The 18,227-nt window shown below is 38.1% G+C and overlaps 1 protein-coding gene across 1 annotated transcript in view; it reads left to right on the forward strand.

Annotated features, from left to right (window-relative positions):
• The window catches only part of LOC127637468 (inositol 1,4,5-triphosphate receptor associated 2-like), a 42,267-nt gene extending 25,022 nt beyond the window's left edge, over nucleotides 1-17,245 (forward strand). Inside the window, exons 23-37 of the mRNA XM_052118557.1 lie at nucleotides 1,760-1,806; nucleotides 2,265-2,332; nucleotides 2,458-2,657; nucleotides 3,913-3,991; nucleotides 6,735-6,795; nucleotides 6,915-6,942; nucleotides 7,791-7,931; nucleotides 8,557-8,691; nucleotides 8,805-8,952; nucleotides 12,132-12,175; nucleotides 12,270-12,338; nucleotides 12,430-12,482; nucleotides 12,909-12,995; nucleotides 13,177-13,293; nucleotides 16,987-17,245. Of these exons, the coding sequence (XP_051974517.1) occupies nucleotides 1,760-1,806; nucleotides 2,265-2,332; nucleotides 2,458-2,657; nucleotides 3,913-3,991; nucleotides 6,735-6,795; nucleotides 6,915-6,942; nucleotides 7,791-7,931; nucleotides 8,557-8,691; nucleotides 8,805-8,952; nucleotides 12,132-12,175; nucleotides 12,270-12,338; nucleotides 12,430-12,482; nucleotides 12,909-12,995; nucleotides 13,177-13,293; nucleotides 16,987-17,239 (1,530 nt within the window). The 3' untranslated portion in view covers nucleotides 17,240-17,245. The remainder of the gene's footprint in view (nucleotides 1-1,759; nucleotides 1,807-2,264; nucleotides 2,333-2,457; nucleotides 2,658-3,912; nucleotides 3,992-6,734; nucleotides 6,796-6,914; nucleotides 6,943-7,790; nucleotides 7,932-8,556; nucleotides 8,692-8,804; nucleotides 8,953-12,131; nucleotides 12,176-12,269; nucleotides 12,339-12,429; nucleotides 12,483-12,908; nucleotides 12,996-13,176; nucleotides 13,294-16,986) is intronic.
• The last annotated feature ends 982 nt before the right edge of the window (nucleotides 17,246-18,227 follow it).

The raw sequence follows: 18,227 nt of genomic DNA on the forward strand, positions 1-18,227 counted from the left end.
GCAAGTGAATGGTGACCAGGCATTGAAGCTCCAAAAAGAAGATAAAGGCAGCATAAAAGTAATCCTTAAGACTCCAGTAATTTAGTCAGTGAGTACGTTTACATGGACACCAGAAAGCGGGTTATTGCGAGAAAGCGGCGAATCATGAGACAGCAGCGTTCTCATTTACATGCACCGTATATGCGGCATACTCCTTACTCCTGCATGCATGTAAACGTGGTGTCTTCAGATGCAATTCAGATGGTTTTGGGTGAGAACAGAATGTAATATAACTCCTTTTTTCACTGTACATCTTGCCAGTGCAGTCTCTAGACACAAAAATGATTTCAAGCTCGATTACACTTCATAGTGCTTGACGTGCGCTCATGGAGCTAGATGGCGCTAGGAAGTGTATTCGAGTTTGAAATCATGATTTACATGAGACTGGTGTCAAGATGTACAGTGAAAAGGAGTTACATTTTGGTTTGTTCTCATTCAAAAACAACTTGATTGCTTCAGAAGACATAGATTATACAACGGGATTCTTATGGATTATGTTTATGCTGACTTTATCTTCTTTTTGGAGCATTTGGATTTATTTATTTATTTATTTTCAGCAAAGGAAAGTCGTACACATAAGGGATGGCATAAGGGTGGGTAAATGATAAGGGAATTTAAATTTTTAGGTGAACTATCCCTTTAAGCTCGGTCAGCAGCATTTGTGCCAAAATGTTGATTACAACAGGAAATTATTTAGACTCGATTATTTAAAAAAGCAAAAATTGTGGTTCCAGTAAAGCACTTACAATAGTAGTGAATGGGGCCAGTCCATTAACAGCCCATAACACTGTTTTAAAAGTATAACCACAATACATAAACATTATAAGTGTTACCATGGTTTTAATGTGAGTAAAAACAGGAATGTACTGGCGTTAATCAGATTATAGGGTTCATCTGCATTATGTCGTCATGACAATGAAGTTGAAATATTCAACATAACTTTAGACATACAAGGTGAGTGATTTTAGCAGCAAAACCATTTCAACCTGTATAATGTTCACATCTTGTGGCTATACTTTTGAAACGATGTGTATTTTATGTTTATGGATTGGCTCCATTCACTACCATTGTAGTGTAAGTGCCTTACTGTAATAGCGTTATTTTTATTTAATTTCTTTGTAATAAAAAATTTACTGTATGAGTGATGAGCCACATTTCTGTTGGACAAATGCTGTCGATTGAGCTTAACTTGTAATAAACCTGGAACATTCATTTGTGAAGGTGTTACTTCATACCATTGTTTGCTAAGAAATTTATTTGCTCCGTGCCGTGGCTGTGTGTGGTTTTCCATCAGTATGTTTGCAACAAGTATAGTGTTGCCCTGCTGGATTTCACTCCCACTTCTATGAACTCTGACAGTACAAGTGCTCTCTCCCTCCCTCTCTCTCTCTCTTCCTGTCCGTACCACCCTCTCTCTCTAACTCTCTTGTTTGCGCTCATTTTCCCTTGCTTTCATGCTCTCTTTCTCTCTCTCTCACACTCCCTCTCACTCTCTCAGCCAGCTGTAGGGCTCTCACACACATTATGTAAGAATCTAGCACATCTATCTCTTTGTATCAGAGTATACCTCTCATATTTCATCCGGCATGTCATGGGACAGGTATGGAGCCATGTTGTGTATGATGCTTTGCAAATGACAGTAGTTTTCAGAAGTGTGTGTATGTGTTGCTGTTCAGAGTGTGTCACTGGGTCATTAATACCATGTTGTTGTCTTCTGTAGAGACTGAGTGAGGGCAAGCTTTCTGAAGTGTCTGCAAAATCTGAGAGGTGAGTATGTTCTATTTACATAGCTTGAGTATACCTGATCATTCATTAGACTCTTGAATCATAGGGGCTTCTGAACAGAGGCATTCCATATGGCATTCAGTACATTTTAAAATGATAGTTCACCCCCCAAAAAAAAATAAAATAAAAAAATAATAATATATAATATATATTTTCATCATCTACTCACCCTCATGTCATTTCAAACTTGTACTGTATGACTTTCTTCCTTCCGTACAAAAATAACCTTTTTTTTTTATTTGTATACAATAAAGAGTGATTTGTGACTTGAGGTTGTCAATCCCCAATATTCTGCACAACTTTTCCTTTTGTGGTCCATGGAAGAAATAAGAACAACTACACACATTTGAAAAGACATGAGACCATTTTCATGTTTGCATAATTACTTTAATGCCATTAATTATCCTTTTTTTTTTTTTTACATTTGTTTGTGTGTTTAGGAGTCTCTTGTTGCCAGTAGTGGAGGAAGAGGAGGCTGTTCCTGAGGCAGTGGGTTTGAACTCACCAGGTAGAAGGAAATAAACTTGGAAGAGACTTTACCCATTGACACTGTAGCAATGAAGGATGTGCCTATAATAACTCTGGATCTCTCTCTCTCTCTCTCTCTCTCTCTCTCGCTTTCCCCCTCTGCAGACAAAAACAAGCCTGAAGGTACAGTGACCACACCTGGATCAAACCCAGCCGCCACCACAGCTCACCAAACGAAGGATCAATTTGACAAGACAAATGATGTAACCCTTGACCCCATTGTCAATAAGGGTAATCTTCCAACAGTCACTGCTGCGCAAGGCTCCAATAAAGACACCCTACCTCTGATTAACAAGTTCAAGAAGGTATGAAATACTCATACAGTACTGTACGTTTAATCATAAAAAAATTAAACAAAAACCAAGAGAATGTAGTCCTACCTGGTGTTCCTGATAATTCAAAGATACTTTCATTTTATTTGTACTGTCAAGGAAAATAATTTCTTCTTAAAGGTGCAATATGTAATATTTTTTTTTGCCAGTGTGTGAACGGCTTGTAATGCAACTTACAAAATTAGCCCTTCCCGGACTTCCTAGGTTACCTACAAAGGATGTGACGTTTATGTTCACAGTAATAGCTTCTCTTGCGCTATTCAACAGCGACAACAAACTGCAACACTAGGTAATGTTATCTTAGAGATGGAATCCAGCAAACATCTGATCCCAGCACAACACTGACTCCTAACAAAATCGGAGTAAGCCCAAAAAAAAACCCCAAAAACCTTTATCTACTGAATCCTGCATGGCTAAGCGGAAACGTGATCATGGTCGAGCAAAAACTAGAGTGAACATCGGCAGGGTATTTGATTCCTGGAGGGACCTTCGTTCCGACCCTGAATTGGCATTCTTCTTATTGGACTGGTAAGCTTACGTAGTTGCAAAGCGTGTGAAAAATAGTGCTATAAGGATTGATCCGTGTAATTTTAGCTAACTTGATCTTTCCTGCTATCACGAATTGCAAGCTACCTTGTTTTGTAACTTTCAAATCATTTCAACTATCTTCTCTTTATACTTGGTAAGTTATACAGGATAAACTTAAGCAAATACTCTGGTTTCTTATTCATAGTACAACATATGACATACAAAACTTACAATAGTGCAACATAACTGTAAACTGTCTGGTATAGTTCGGTAGTATGTAGCTGTATGTGTGTATCAGTATGCTGTGCAAGCTGATAAGTAGTTTTTGTTTAGTCTCAAAGTTTGTAGTAAAACATTCATAACTGTGTAATTTTAATTATGCTACCTCATCTGTCAGCATGATGCCGGTGAATCCTGTTAACATTACGTCATTGTTTTGGTCGATGCTTGCTTGCTTGCTTGCGTCCCTATGGAGTGTGTGCACAAGCACAAGCAACAGGTAGCTGGCTGCAGTTCACTTAATGGCCACAAGTGTCATTAATAACAAGGGTTTCTGAATCTTACATACTGCACCTTTAATTTACATTCTTGGCTTGTCATCTGATACTTTGTGTAAAGTACAAGTTTAGGTGTACTAAAGGTGTATATGGTTGCATGGGACCAGAACAAACTATTCCTGAACTAAATGCTCCTCTTTCAGGAAAAGACCCACAGTATGGAAGCCATTGAGGAGCAAAAAACACAAGAGGACAGTGAGGCTTCAGTCGCCACAGAAAAAGGTGAAACTGTCTCACTTTCTACCTGTCTGACTCTCTCTCACTTCAAATTGTATTTAAAGGGATAGTTCACCTACAAATACATTTTATGGCATTTACTCATCCTCATGTCATTCAAAGTTTAGCAGAATGTCCAAGTTGCATTGTTTTGTACATTGAGAGTATATACAGATGGACCAGGGGCTGTAAAGCACCAAAAAAGCACCATAAAGGCTGATTTATACTTCTGCGTCAAACCTACTGGCATGCACCTCTTCAAAAATGTAACCACACGTGTGGCGACTCAGACCACAATGGTCCACTTTGCCATGCTGTGGGACGGTCTCTGGTAACAAAGACATTTTCTGAGGTAGCGTCACATTTTCTCCAATATAATTTTATCTATGCATCGTATCCACCGTTTACAACTTAAAAACTCTTCCCTGCTTTCTTCCCTGGTCTTTAATCCAATATATATCTGATATGTGAATGAAACAATACTTCTAATCAAGACCTTTCAAAGCAGTATTATGTTTTGACCGTATGTTTAATGGTAAACTGTATAGTAAACTAGATGGGTACATTTCCTGAAGAAAATGTGAGTGGTGCTTGCCGTAGCAAAACTCGTCAAACAGCTTGTTGTAACTTGAAAAGAACAAAAATCACGGTCATAAATAAATCAACATCATCATTTCTGCATCATCATGATTTGCTGGTGCAGAAATATGCGATTTGTTACTCGGTTGCTAGGGTAAGCCCGTGTGGTTGCTATGCAGTTACCAAGGTAATACAATACATGGCTCCTTTCCATCCTGAGTGAAATACTTCAACCCGGAAGTCTGTAGTGTTTTCTGGTGCAGAGATATATGATTTGTTGCTCGGTTGCTAGGGTAACCCCATCTGGTTGCTAGGCAGTCACCATAGTGATACTAATGAAGTGTCCTTGCCATCCTGGTTGAAATAATTCAACCCGGAAGTCTGTACGATTTTCTGGTGCAGAAATACGTGATTTGTTACTCGGTTGCTAGGGTACTCTGTTTAGTTGCTAGGGAGTGGCTTGGCAGCTACCAATCATGAATCTCCAAAGGCTGCTTGTCAGTATGAATGATATAAACCAACTCCCATGCCTCTGTGACATTCAGAATGGAAGATATCCCTCTATGGATTTTGGTTGCTAAGGTGCTCGATAATGGTTGCTAGGGAGGGGCTAGGAAGTGTTGAGGTGATTCATGATTGGCTGTTTGTTGTCCCTAGTGAAACGAGACCACCCTTGTGTTTCTATGACACTTCTATCCGTAGATATCCCTTTGATGTGTTTCATTAGAAGTCTATGGGACTTGTTGCTAAGGTGCTTTAAATTGTTGCTAGGGCGTGGCTTGATAGCTTCACAATGATCCCGAGAGACTGATTGATCGTCTGAGTAAAATGAGCCTGCCCGCTTGTCTCTATGACACTGTGATCAAGAGCTATGTTCAATACAAAATCCCTATGCAATTTCATTTCATGGGCCATCCTACACCATTGTAAGTCAATGGGGGCAACTTTGGGTGGCTTCTGCCCCCCAGGGGTGCAAAATTTACCCCATATTGAGGTATGCTCTTACAGAGCCTGCCAGCCTCTTCAAATGTGGCAAATCACACGTTTCTGCGACATCCTCGCTCGGAGCTGTGACGCGTCAAAGTTTGACGCAATGTTAAGTCTATGGGATTTTTCGGCTGCTTTTTTGCCCCTGGGGTAAAAACCGTACCCCCGGTCGCTTATAAAAGTCATAGCACACGTGTCCTCAATAGGCCGTTCGATTTGACACCTCATTCGTGGGTGTACGCCAAACGGTGCGGGACGAGTTAGGTGCCGAAGTTTTGTACGGAGTACAAAGTATGTGAGATTACAATAGTGATGCTTTGCAAGCACCACTAATAAGTATGTGAGATTACAATAGTGATGCTTTGCAAGCACCACTAATAATCATATTTCAGAAATTATGAAAACGGAACTCTTCTAATTTATCAGCAAATTAAAAAAAGCACTTGTAAAGAATTGGTTATTTTGCCTAAATGCATTGTAAGGATTCTAAGCTTTAAAACAACCCATTGTTTGTTTGTCAAGCAAGCAGTTATCAAATTTTAATAGTTTGTTCAGCACAGAGCATCAAAGTATTCTACAGTTTGTATATATTATTTAAGCCACTCAAAAGCAAACACATTGTCAATGCCGATATATTTTCTCTCTACATTGCAGGCAACATCTATAATAAATATGGTCCTAATTACTTCATACATTGAAATCGTTTTTAATGCTTCAGTAATTTAATAAATACTTTTGAATCCACAAATTACATTGCCTCACAGTGCTTCACACAACGATGTTGACACACCAATGCAGAACTATAAATGCAAACCACCATGTTGGCCACTACGAGGAGCCTTCATCTTAGGTTTGACGCAGAAGTATAAACCAGCCTTGACAGTATCATAAAAGTAGTTAATTTGACTTGTGCATTTATATTTCAAGTCTTAAGCCACATATTGGCTTTTTGTGAGAAAATCTTGCTTAAATACTGTGGTCACCATTAACTTTCATTGTATGGAAAAGAGCAGCTTGGAGTTTCTACTGTAATTTTTACTGTAAATTTTGGTGTTCCACGGTTGTAGTTCCACGGAAGTTAGTCATACTAGTGATCAGCATGAGGATGAGGAAATGGTGCCTTTTAAGATCTTGTCTTTCAAGATCTTGTCTTTCCTCTGTAATGTCTCACACCATCCCTCAGGTGACTCATCTGTCATCTCTGAAAATGTCAGCGATTCCACCACCAAAGATGAGAAGAACAGGTTATAATGCTTTGTGTACTGATTTGATATCCATACGTTTTAATCTGTTTAGTCTTTACATGACTCAATTCACATATTCATGTTCATATAAATCTGAGATCTGTGCATTTTATCTGCAGCCTGTCGCCAAGTGACAAAGAGATTGAGGTGAGTTTTTATTTGTTTTTATATATTATTATTGACTCCAGCCAATTGACTTAATTCCATTTTAGTTTGTAGACAGTGTTTCTGTTTAACAACGTTCAAGTTTTGTTCCTGTTGTTTGGCTACATATGAAATGGGATTGTTATGCATGGAGTCTTGGTATCTTAAAGGTGCACTCTGTAATTGTTCCGCTGTAAAATATGGCAGTTGTCTTGTCATTTACACTGACATTTAGTGATGTGGATGCAGCAGCAGCATGCAATAGTTTTTGGTAACATATGCCATCAAAACATTGTGCCATTCACAGTCATCCTTGAAATAATATATTCGGTGAAAGTGTCCAATAACAGGGGGGTTAACAGAGATATAGCAAGTAGTATTTGGCTGGTCATGATATCTCAACTTGGTGGCCATTAGGCAGTCCAGCTCCATGTTTAATAAAGCAGCTAGCAGAATGACTGCAGTCTCTTGTCAGTGTACATAATTTTGTTTAGTATTTTAAAATTACTAAATGGACCTTTTAATATATGTTGGTAGTTCATAACTAGACTCCCCTAGAATCTGCAATTTTTTTTTACAGTTTGTATGTTGATTTTCAGGGAAAATTTAAATATGGTGTTATACCAAGTTAAACTAACCTCATATTGGTAGTTGAATTAGTTAAAATTATAATGAAAACTCAAGGGATGCAGTGTAAAAATCACCAATTATGAAGTAACATAGCCTTATTAGTCTCAGCTATTTTAAAGATGCATTAATGTATATTTACTGTGCAGTTGGGCTTTAGAATCAGGTTCTCTAGACTCTCAATGTAAAATGTTTCTAAGGTGTTTATTGTGTTCTCCTTCCAGGCTGAGTTCCACCGTCTTTCTCTAGGCTTCAAGTGTGACATTTTCACCTTAGAAAAGAGGCTCCGCATGGAGGAACGGTCTCGGGATCTAGCCGAGGAGAATGTCCGCAAGGAAGTGACTAGTTGTCAAGGCTTACTGCAGGTTTGAGTCATTTAATGCACGCTCTGCTAGTACAAGCATGAAATCAGTTGTTTCTTTAGAAAATATATTTAGAGCGTATATTTCAGGGTTGTATTTTCTCGATGCAAGCTGAAATTGCATTGCACAGGCAGACTCATCTGTGTAGTAATTTTCTCCTGTGTAGAAAACGTCATTTTCATCTTACAAAAGCAAATTCTTACTAAGGTGTAATGAAGTCCGAATTCTGTAGACAGGGTTCATGTATAACCTGGAAATATCATGGAATTTATTGTGTTTTCCAAGCCTGGAAAATTCCATGGATATTTCTGTAGTCAACTTACATTTTTCTAGTTTTGCTTTGCTCTTAAATATTTCATCAGTTAGATATTGCTCTTGTGTAGAGAAAAACTTGCTTTGCAAGTCACAGTGATGTTCGATTTATGAGCAAATAGTTTTTTTTTTTACTCCATTCTTTTCTTTTCAGTAAATTGTCTAATGTTTCACAAAATGGTTTAAATGATTAATTTGAAAATCTAATGCCTGAATCAAATAGATTTTTTACATTTCATAATCTGTTATAACAAACGACTGGAAAGGTAATTGAAATTAATCTGACTAAAATGTTGGGAACTATTGTGTTGTATAGGCCCTGATTCCACGGTGTGAGGAGGATAACCAGTCCATGGAGATCATCCATCGCTTGCAGAAGAATCTGGAGGTCCTCATCCAGTCCATGACCAGAGTGTCTAGCCGTTCAGAGATGCTTGGGGCCATTCATCAAGTTAGTGTTGTCTCCCGATTTATTAAGATTCTTCAAGTGATAAATGAGCTTGCTTAAGTCAAGATCAGCACAGCAGCTTGCTTTTTTTACCTCAAAGTTCCTCGTATGTGTAGGAGAGCAGAGTGGGTAAAGCAGTGGAGGTGATGATTCAGCATGTGGAGAACCTGAGGAGGATGTACACCAAGGAGCATACAGAGCTGTTGGAGCTCAGGGAGAACCTCACACCGAATGAGAGGTCCTTTGGGTCTCACACTGAGAGGGGTAATGCTCATTTGTACACAAACAGATGTGGCCTTCACGCAAGCCATCATGCAATCTCGCACAGGATGAATCTGGCGGATTTCTTGGAATTGAAATAAATTTGTTGCGCTTCTCACAATATCCACCAGGTGGAAGATTGATTAGATCAACTGAAACAGCAAGCAGTAGTTAGTACAGTAATAGTATACAGAAACTTTATATTTGGTTAAACTTAAAGGTGCTCCAAGCGATTTTGGCCATTCTAGAATTTCAACAAGCTGAGCTGTTGGATTAGCCATGCCCCCTCATTCCAAAACCCTGCACTTCAAAGTTACCAAATTAGCTTTATTGAGATGGACATAGAGAAATGGTTGTCGAAAACAACAGCAGCAAAATAGCACCCTCAACTGATTACTGTTATGAACAACATGGCATAAAAATGGCATTAAGCCTTAATTTTCTGCAACTACAATATTATGAGTACGCACAAAATTATTGACCTGCAGAAAGCGGCAGAGACCACAGCACGCGGACACAATTTCATTTGCCATTTACAGAGTTTAGAACTGTCCCAGTGAGTGATCTCAGGACACTTATTTCAGTGACATCTTTCAGGTATCATACCTTTCCATGAATAATCGCTTAAAAAAAAAAACTTAAATATAGAGTACAAAAGATGAAAATAAACTAACACAAAAATAACCAGTTTCTAGATTAGTGTGTTGCCGGTTCTAAACTCTACTCAAAATAAGCCACTAACATTTTGATACTTTACATTTTAGAGCCTCATCAATATAACATTATACGGGAGAGTACTGTTGCGGAAATATTATAGATGTAAATCGTTGACTTGGAACCCACCAGTCAATTTAAACAATTGTGTGACAGTGGCAAACTTCTTGACCAAATTGTTTTCACTTTAGGACCATAATATTGCTCATCACACAAATTAAATATTGTCATATATTGAGCCGAGCATGTTTTTGTCCATTAAATTATGCAATGTTGCATAGTGCAAAAGTTCATACAACACAAAGTAAAATAAAAGATTGCCAGTTACTAGCAGGTTTTATGTTTCAACATCCTAGGCCTTACACATCATTCTTCCCACAGTTCAGAACCACTAGAATGGACCGCAGCAATGAAATAATCGTCACCACCAAAGACCACAATCTTAATCTGAATGCACAAGGCAAATGTAATGTAGACGTGGCGGTCTACAGGCCTACATATTACATCACAGGCACTGCACCCTAATGTTTGAACTATAAAACAGACATAACACAAGAAGGACATGACTGCCAGATCACCACTTCATAGCCTCTGACTAACCAGAAACAATGACCTAGTATCAAAAACACATTTTTAATAAATATATTAACTTCCCTTTGCTTGATCACAAAATCCATGCTTCTCTCCGTCTGAATGAACATCTCTCACTTTGTTGTAAAAGTTGCCTGCTTGAAGTTTCCATAGCACCTCTTTCTTAATTTTTTTTTATTTGAAATCAATCGGCATAAGTCGTCAGTACCTAAACTGCAGATATCCATTTTAGCGCTTAATAACACATTAGTTTTGCGAACTTGAACGTGTTGACTTAACTCAAATCTAGCTTATCAGATGGCGTGACTGAAGGAAGGAGCTTCTGATTGGCTTACTCAGTTTGATAAGCATGCTTACCTTGGCCATTTGTATGTATATACAGTACTGTGCCAAAGTCACAAGATGTTTCACAAAAACATTTGTCTTAAGATGGTTATATATATTTTCAGCTTTAGTGTGTCAACAGGAAATATACATTACATAAACTCCCGAACATTCCTTTTGCGAATAGAATAGAAGAAAAGGGAGCTCTGCAACAGATATTATGGCCCCCACAGAGCCCCTCACTGAACATGGAGTCAGTCTGGGATTACATGAAGAGACCGAAGCAGTTGAGACAGCCTAAATTGATAGAAGAACTGTTGCGAATTCACCAAGAAGCTTGGAACATCCTATCTGCCAACAATCAAGAAAAACTGTGTCCAGGTGACCTGGTGAGAATTGGGGCTGTTTTTAAGGCACAGGTGGTCGCACCAAAAATTTATGTAGCTTTTTTATGTTTACTGGACTTTGTATGATGTTAACTGATAAATGAAAATTTTTATGGCATTATTTTTGAAGACATCCTCACTATGCAACATTTTTCCTAAGTGCCTAAAGCTTTTACACAGTACTGTATGTCTATATATCATGTGATGAGCTATTAACAAGTTGTCGTTCGTTCTTAGAATTTAAATAATTATCAAGTTGTCTTAAATTTAGCTGTTGAATACTTTAAGATATACCTAAATGCAATAAAGAAAGTGATCACTTTACACATGGCATAATTTTTTTTAAATGTTACAGCTTTTAAACTTAAATTTCACGTATGTTAACTTTTGTGGCCCTAAGTTTTCAGTAATTACAAACCCGAACCCAATGTCATACATGAAAGACAGATGAGCACAGCTCGTATTATCTGGTTGACTAAACTGTTAGAAATCAGTGTTTGTTCATAGAATGAGACACGACTGCCCACTACTGATCATGTATCTCCAGCGCCGCCTGATGACTTGAGATTACACATGAAATTATAGAATCCGTTTCTCTTTTTCATTCTTTTTTAATCTGTTCACACTCAACAGTATTACAAAATGGTGCTGAGGGAGGGTTTATTGAATATGATTGTGGTGATTTTGCTGGCGATCTGAAATAAAAAAACGTATACAAAATAACACACTTTAATTTTAGTTTTCCAGTTTTTCTTTACCATTATGTTTCCCAAAAACCATGTCATTAGTTCCACAATCTTTCCTTTTCTTGTGACATGCTAGTCCAAAAGCATTAAGAAAGATATTTTTTGTAACCGTGTCTCTGGTTTAAACTTGAGTAGCATCAATGGTGCTAGAATGAATATGTACAATTAATCTCTGTGAATGAGCTTTTTAAACCTTAAATCTGTTTAAATTGCACATTGTACCGTATATTGAAGCCCCCTTGCGGCATTAAAATCAAAAGTTGTTTATTTCTACTGTATTGTTGTACTAAAAATAGTGACAATGATTAAAAACCTTTCTTCCTTGTGTTTAATTGAAAAACAGTGTGAAAAACATGGCATGGAATCTACTTGTCAACAATGGCTGTTTGCTTGAATTCATTGTTTTCTTTTGTGCTCGCAGATGATTTTAGGAACAAAAAGCCGTCAACTGCACAACTTTTCAAAGTGGGTTAAGGCACAGAAAACGCACCCAGTTAATATTATGAATTGTCTCACAGAGCTCAATTTTACTCAATTTGATTGTGTGTTCTGCCCTAAGGTCACTAGCCGACGCATTAGTATAGCTACTCTGCCCCGCACCGTTGGAGGAAATGCCCATTTTGACATGGTGAGGAGTCCAGTTTGTTAAAGGGTCACAGAGAAATACTTTTGCTCAAAGAGAATTGAAATATCTGAACAACCTCTGTTTTAATTCACAGCCCAAAGACACAGCAGAGACAGAGGCAGAAAGACTTTCCCGTCGGTCGCCATGGTAAGTACTGGCAAAAGAACAGGCAATTGTGAGCAAATGGTCAACAAATCACCTTCTTTTTGTCCCCTGTTGCTATTAAAATCTCAAAAATGGCTAAGGTGACACCTTAACATTTAGTCATTTGGCAGACATTTTTATCCAAAGTGACTTAAGTGCATTATTTCAATGCACTGTATACATTTATCAGTATGTGTGTTCTCTGGGAAGCAAACCCATGACCTTGGTTTTGCCAGCATCATTTTCTACCAGTAGAGCTACTAATAATATAACAAAACTACAGAATTTTTGGTACTGTATGACTAAGGTAGACATTTGGTCCCAGGTGAGGTTTCATACTGATTGTTTTTATATCACTCAAACCTAATAATGTGCACATCTCAGCACTGTAAGAAAGGATGTCATGGATGTGTGTCGACCGCTTTACAGGAACATGGCAGCCAAGAGGCCACCCCTAAAGCGCTTCATTAGCTCTGGTACTTGGGCCGACATTGACGAGCCCACTCTGATGAGTAGGTAAGGTAACCCGTGAAGAACGTGTGTACCGTTCGTCTTTTGCCCACTATTCCAGTTTCATATCACAGACACAAACTAAATGTGCCATCAAAAGCTCAATGCATGCTGAGCCACAATCGAGGCCTTGAGCCAAGATGGTGCATGATCAGTGCTGGGTTTCAGCATTGTGAACTTTGCACAGGTATGGCTGTGACAGAGACTCACACTCAGAGGAGCGGAAAGAGGAACCAGAGGACCGAAGGAGTAGCCTAACTGACCTAGGCATCAAAATCACCTCCTTCATAATGCCAGCCAAGATGTTAGTGTGCCTGCCGCCTCCCTGTCTCAGTATTAATTATTCTGCTTCAAAGTTCAGGCTTTAACTACTAAACATTGAGGATTTTGTTCATTTTGTTGCTGCCTTTCGCTCCTACAGCTAAGGAAATCTAACCTCATGATTGGAAATGGGGCGCCTATATAATTCTTCAGCTTCACATTCACAAAATGAACTCTGCATGTCTTTAGCTTTGGTTTGCAGTAAATAATATAAGCAGCCCAGCTGTGGTTTCATAGATGCAGTTTGCCCAAGACAAAGTTCTTGAAGGCATTGTTCCCCCAAACATGAAAACTTTTTTTCTCAGCTTTATTAGCTCAGTACAACACAAAAGGAGATGTTAGGCTGAATTTTAGGGACTGACAACCTCTGTCTTCATTCAGTTACAATGCATGGAAAAAAAGTTGCATTAAAAGCAAATGGTAACTGATGCTTTCCTTCTGCCTAACATCTCCATTTTTGTTCCAGGGAAGAAAATCATTGATGATTGTGAGAAAATTATGACCCAATTTTCATTTTTGGGGGAACTGTCCCTTGCAGATATTCTCCCCACCTTCCCCCCACAAATTGGTTAAAAACAGTTGTAGATTCCAACTGGAAATAGTCAGGTTTGGCAAAGTGTCCTGATCCCACAGTGTGCTGAAATTCTCTGTGGTATTTTCTTAAACAGGAATCTGTAGAATTGTAAGAACATATTCACTAACTTTCAGAATGTTTATCATGCTCATCCACAGTGTTTCCTGTTCTGAGAAATATTCCATGTCTTTGATATGAGCTCTAACATACTTTGTCAAACATTGCTTTCTGCTGTGAAACAATGTACTCTTGCCTCGGCCATCTCTACTGTACATGCAGACATGAATATCATTTTATAACTGTCTGTGCTGAAAATGTTACAAATCTGGGGCCGGATTCACAAACCTTAAGAAGAAATTTCTTCTTATCTACAATTTTTTCTTAATTTGTAACTTAAAAAATAAATAAACTTAAGATTCCCGAAAAACTCTTAAGATTGTAAGCATTCAAATAAAAAAAATAAAAATGATTCAATATATCGTAAATAACTTCTTAAAGTTAGGATAACCTCACAGTTGTCTTAAATTCTAAAAGGTAAGATGTTTAATTTACTGGGTTTTTCATATTGAGTCTGAAGTCACTGTGAGCTGTTTACGTAGAAATATTATTTTAGACCTAAAATCATTTTTGACATTCGTTTAATTATATTTTTATTTTCAGCTTGTAAACCATGTAAATTATTATCACCAAATTCAAACAATAAATCTTGTTTTGAAGCTTCTTAATGTGGTGAACAATTAAGATCTTTTTCACCTCCTATCCACATCATTAAGCATTAAGATTTATAGATTTATTTATTTATTTACCAGTGTTGATGTATTGAATTTGCTGTAGGCTATTAGACAAGGCAAGCCTACGAGCAGGCTGATCAGAAAGTGTCAAAGTCTTTTTATTCTTATGAAGAAATTTTCAAGAATTGCACTTAGGATAAGAACATTCCTAAGAACTTTCTTAATTTTTTCTTAACATTTTCGTGAATCCGGCACCTAATGTATTTTGCTTTGTTGACTGGAGACCAGCTTTGCATATTTTCACATTTACATTCTAATGCCAAAAACATGCACCATGCAAGTATGTGAATGCTTCAAACTATGTAGTCTCGAATTTATGCATTATTACATTTGGAAGCATAGTACAACGCAATACAAGGATGTTGCATTCTCATCGTTGCCACAAGGGGTGCTGTAGCGTGCTTTAGTGTAAACTGTCTACGGTCAGTTTTCTCTTTCATGTCAATGAGCCTGTTTACATGCACCATTATGCTGATTACGCTCTAAAATCTGTTTAAAAAATATGACGAGGCAAGAAAACAGTGTTTACATGATATTTGAAATAATCACGATATTCTCTACTTTTGACATCAAACCATAAAGAGGTATGTGTTCAACACGTGCACATATTGGATGAGTCTGTAAGAACACCAGATAAGGTTGTTTACATGGCAGGTGAAATTGGTGTAATGGGCAAAAATCTTTCCTGTGTCAATTAGGTTATTCATTTATGGCCTTTATGCCGATAAAGGAACATGGTTTATTACATGCCTGCCTGCATTGTCGGCTTAGATTTTTACAAATTACGGCGATGCCATGTAAATGTTCTCACCGGCTTATCCAATGTGCACACATGTTGAGTGCATGCCTCTTCATGGTTTGATGATTTAAATGTCATGTAAACACAGTGTTCTTGCTTTGTTAGATTTTTTTCAATAAGCTGATTTTTGGGAGTAAGCAGTGTATTGGTGTGCATGTAAATGTGCTCAGTTACTGTCATGGAGAAGCAACAGTTAAGAGAGAATATTGCTGAGCAAGTTAAAGCTAGTTAGACTGTTGACAAGTTTATAGTTGCTACCTGAATAATTACGTGACCCGTTTAATGACAGACATTTGAAGAATATTTTTAATGCCAAAGTAACATACTGAACCTGGACAAATCCTATGCCTTCTTATAATTTAAGCTCAATCGACAGCATTTGTGGCATAATGTTGATTACCACAAAAATTATTACCACTCCGGGGGGTGATCGAGGTTACAGTGTGGCTCTTTCAATGGAAGCAAATTAGGCTAAATTTTGGAGGGTTTAAAGGCAGAAATGTGAACCTTTAAAATTTTATAAAAGCACTTGCATTATTCTTCTGTTAAAACGGATGTATTATTTGAGCTGTCAAGTTGTTTAAATCATTGTTTTTACAGTCATTTTAGGGTTTGTTAACATAACACCGTCATGGCAATGAATTTGTAAAAAAAAAAAAAAACATGCTTTCTACCTTATTGTTTGTCTTGTGGCTATACATGTGAAATGTTGAGTATTTGAACATTTACGGAACGGGGGCCTGGGTAGCCCAGTGAGTATTGACTCTGACTACCACCACAGGAGTCTTGAGTTCGAATCCAGGGCATGCTGAGTGTCTCCAGCCAGGTCTCCTAAGCAACCAAATTGGCCCGGTTGCTAGGTTGGGTTGAGTCACACGGGGTAATCTCCTCGTGGTCATGATTAGTTGTTCTCGCTCTCAATTGTGCGTGTGGTAAGTTGTGCGTGGAACGTGGAGAGTAGCATGAGCCTCCACATGCGGAGTCTCCGTGGTGTCATGCACAGTGAGCCACATAATAAGATGCATGGATTGACTGTCTCCGAAGCAGAGGCAACAGAGACTTCTCCTCTGCCACCCGGATTAAGGTAACCGCGCCACCACGAGGACCTACTAAGTAGTGGGAATTGGGGATTCCAAATTGGGAGAAAAGGGTTTAATTTTTTGTATATAAAAAACATTTATGGAATGGCCCTATTACATATTATGCCACGAATGCTGTTGATTGAGCATAAAATAATATTCAGGATTTAATCAAATGTAAGTACTACAGGAACTTGCACTTGCAATGCGTGGACTATGCATATGTGTTTGCTTGCTTACACAGCATGTTTTTGGCCTAAGGATATATAACATGTTTTTTTTCCTCCATCTGCAGCTGAGAGTTCTGCATGATTACAATAACATGTATAACTCTGTTCTTCCTGGTTTAGTATATAAAACATATTTCTTCCTGTTGCTGTAGGTATGCTGTTGTACTTGCCACTATATACATTTATTTAATTTTCCCTCCCAGCCCCAGCCCAACTGATCACACTGTTCCCAGTCTGACGGAGACAAGGCCTGTAGTGTCCAGAGGCACCAGGGGTGTTTGGATTTGGGTGGCCTTGTTCGTAGTGCTAGCTGCTCTCCTGGCCCTGTTGGCCAACTTGATGTTACAGCCAGCAGTAGACGCAGCACCTGTGGGTACCGGGGACTCCTGGATGACCATCCAGCAGCTTCTGTGGCCCTACACAGGGCTGAGGCACAACGCCCAACCTCCTGTGTGACACCGGAATTAGCGAGTGCAGCAGCCGGTCAGCTTCCGGTGAATGAGAGTTTGACCTATTCGCACTTACATAAAGACACGCTGCCTATACTTCCATTAGAACACTTTTTGAGCATTTCTTTCTGATGGGAAAGAGAAATTTGAGCTTCTCAAGGGTGAGCTTAAAACAGCAGTCTGCTTGGAGCTTCGTAGAGATGCTTTGTACAGAAAGTGTTGGCCATGTATATAATATATATTTTGTTGTATGACAATGCTGGCCAATCACACTATAAATTTGCATTTGGGTGAAATGTGCAGACTGCCCCATAGAGGTTGTGTACATCACCCAATGGTTGCCCAAAAAGGCTGCCTTTTTAAAGACTTTTCCTTGAAATTGATCAATATATTTTTATGGGTAGTTTGAAAGAATATTGAGATGCCCTTTTTAAAAAAAATGTTTTGTTAAGTTAATTTATTATTTTACAGTTTTACTGCTGTAGATATGTTGTTCTTTTTTGATATTGTTACACACACATGGTTTTTAATCCTCTTGGAGCTGTTGGTTTGGTGTTTATTATAAATGCATACACTTTTTTTTTTTTAATGTTCCAAAGAGGGGGAGAGAAACTTTGCACAATAAAAGAAACTGATTTAATTGATCTCAGTATTTACTGAAGAAAAACAAATCCAATTAATCCTGAGGCTTCAGTTAGTCTGCATAAACACATGCCTGACTTTTTGATTGCATGTCAAAGGTGGTGAAATAAAATGGAATCAATCTCTTATGTCCTCCAAATCAGACTATAAATCTAATTTGGGTGAATCTCTCAAAAATATGCCTGTTATATTTCAGCTCTAAATGAAGTATATTTTTCACAAGCATTAAGATTTTTTGCATCATGCCATTATTGTGACATTTAAAGTAACAAGAATTTTCAAGAAAGTTAATGTATCATGACATTTATTTTATTTTTGGGGGGTTTTCATTATTGTCCATGATGTTTTTCATT

Source organism: Xyrauchen texanus, chromosome 45, assembly GCF_025860055.1.
Source record: "Xyrauchen texanus isolate HMW12.3.18 chromosome 45, RBS_HiC_50CHRs, whole genome shotgun sequence".
Classification (NCBI taxonomy): domain Eukaryota; kingdom Metazoa; phylum Chordata; class Actinopteri; order Cypriniformes; family Catostomidae; genus Xyrauchen; species Xyrauchen texanus.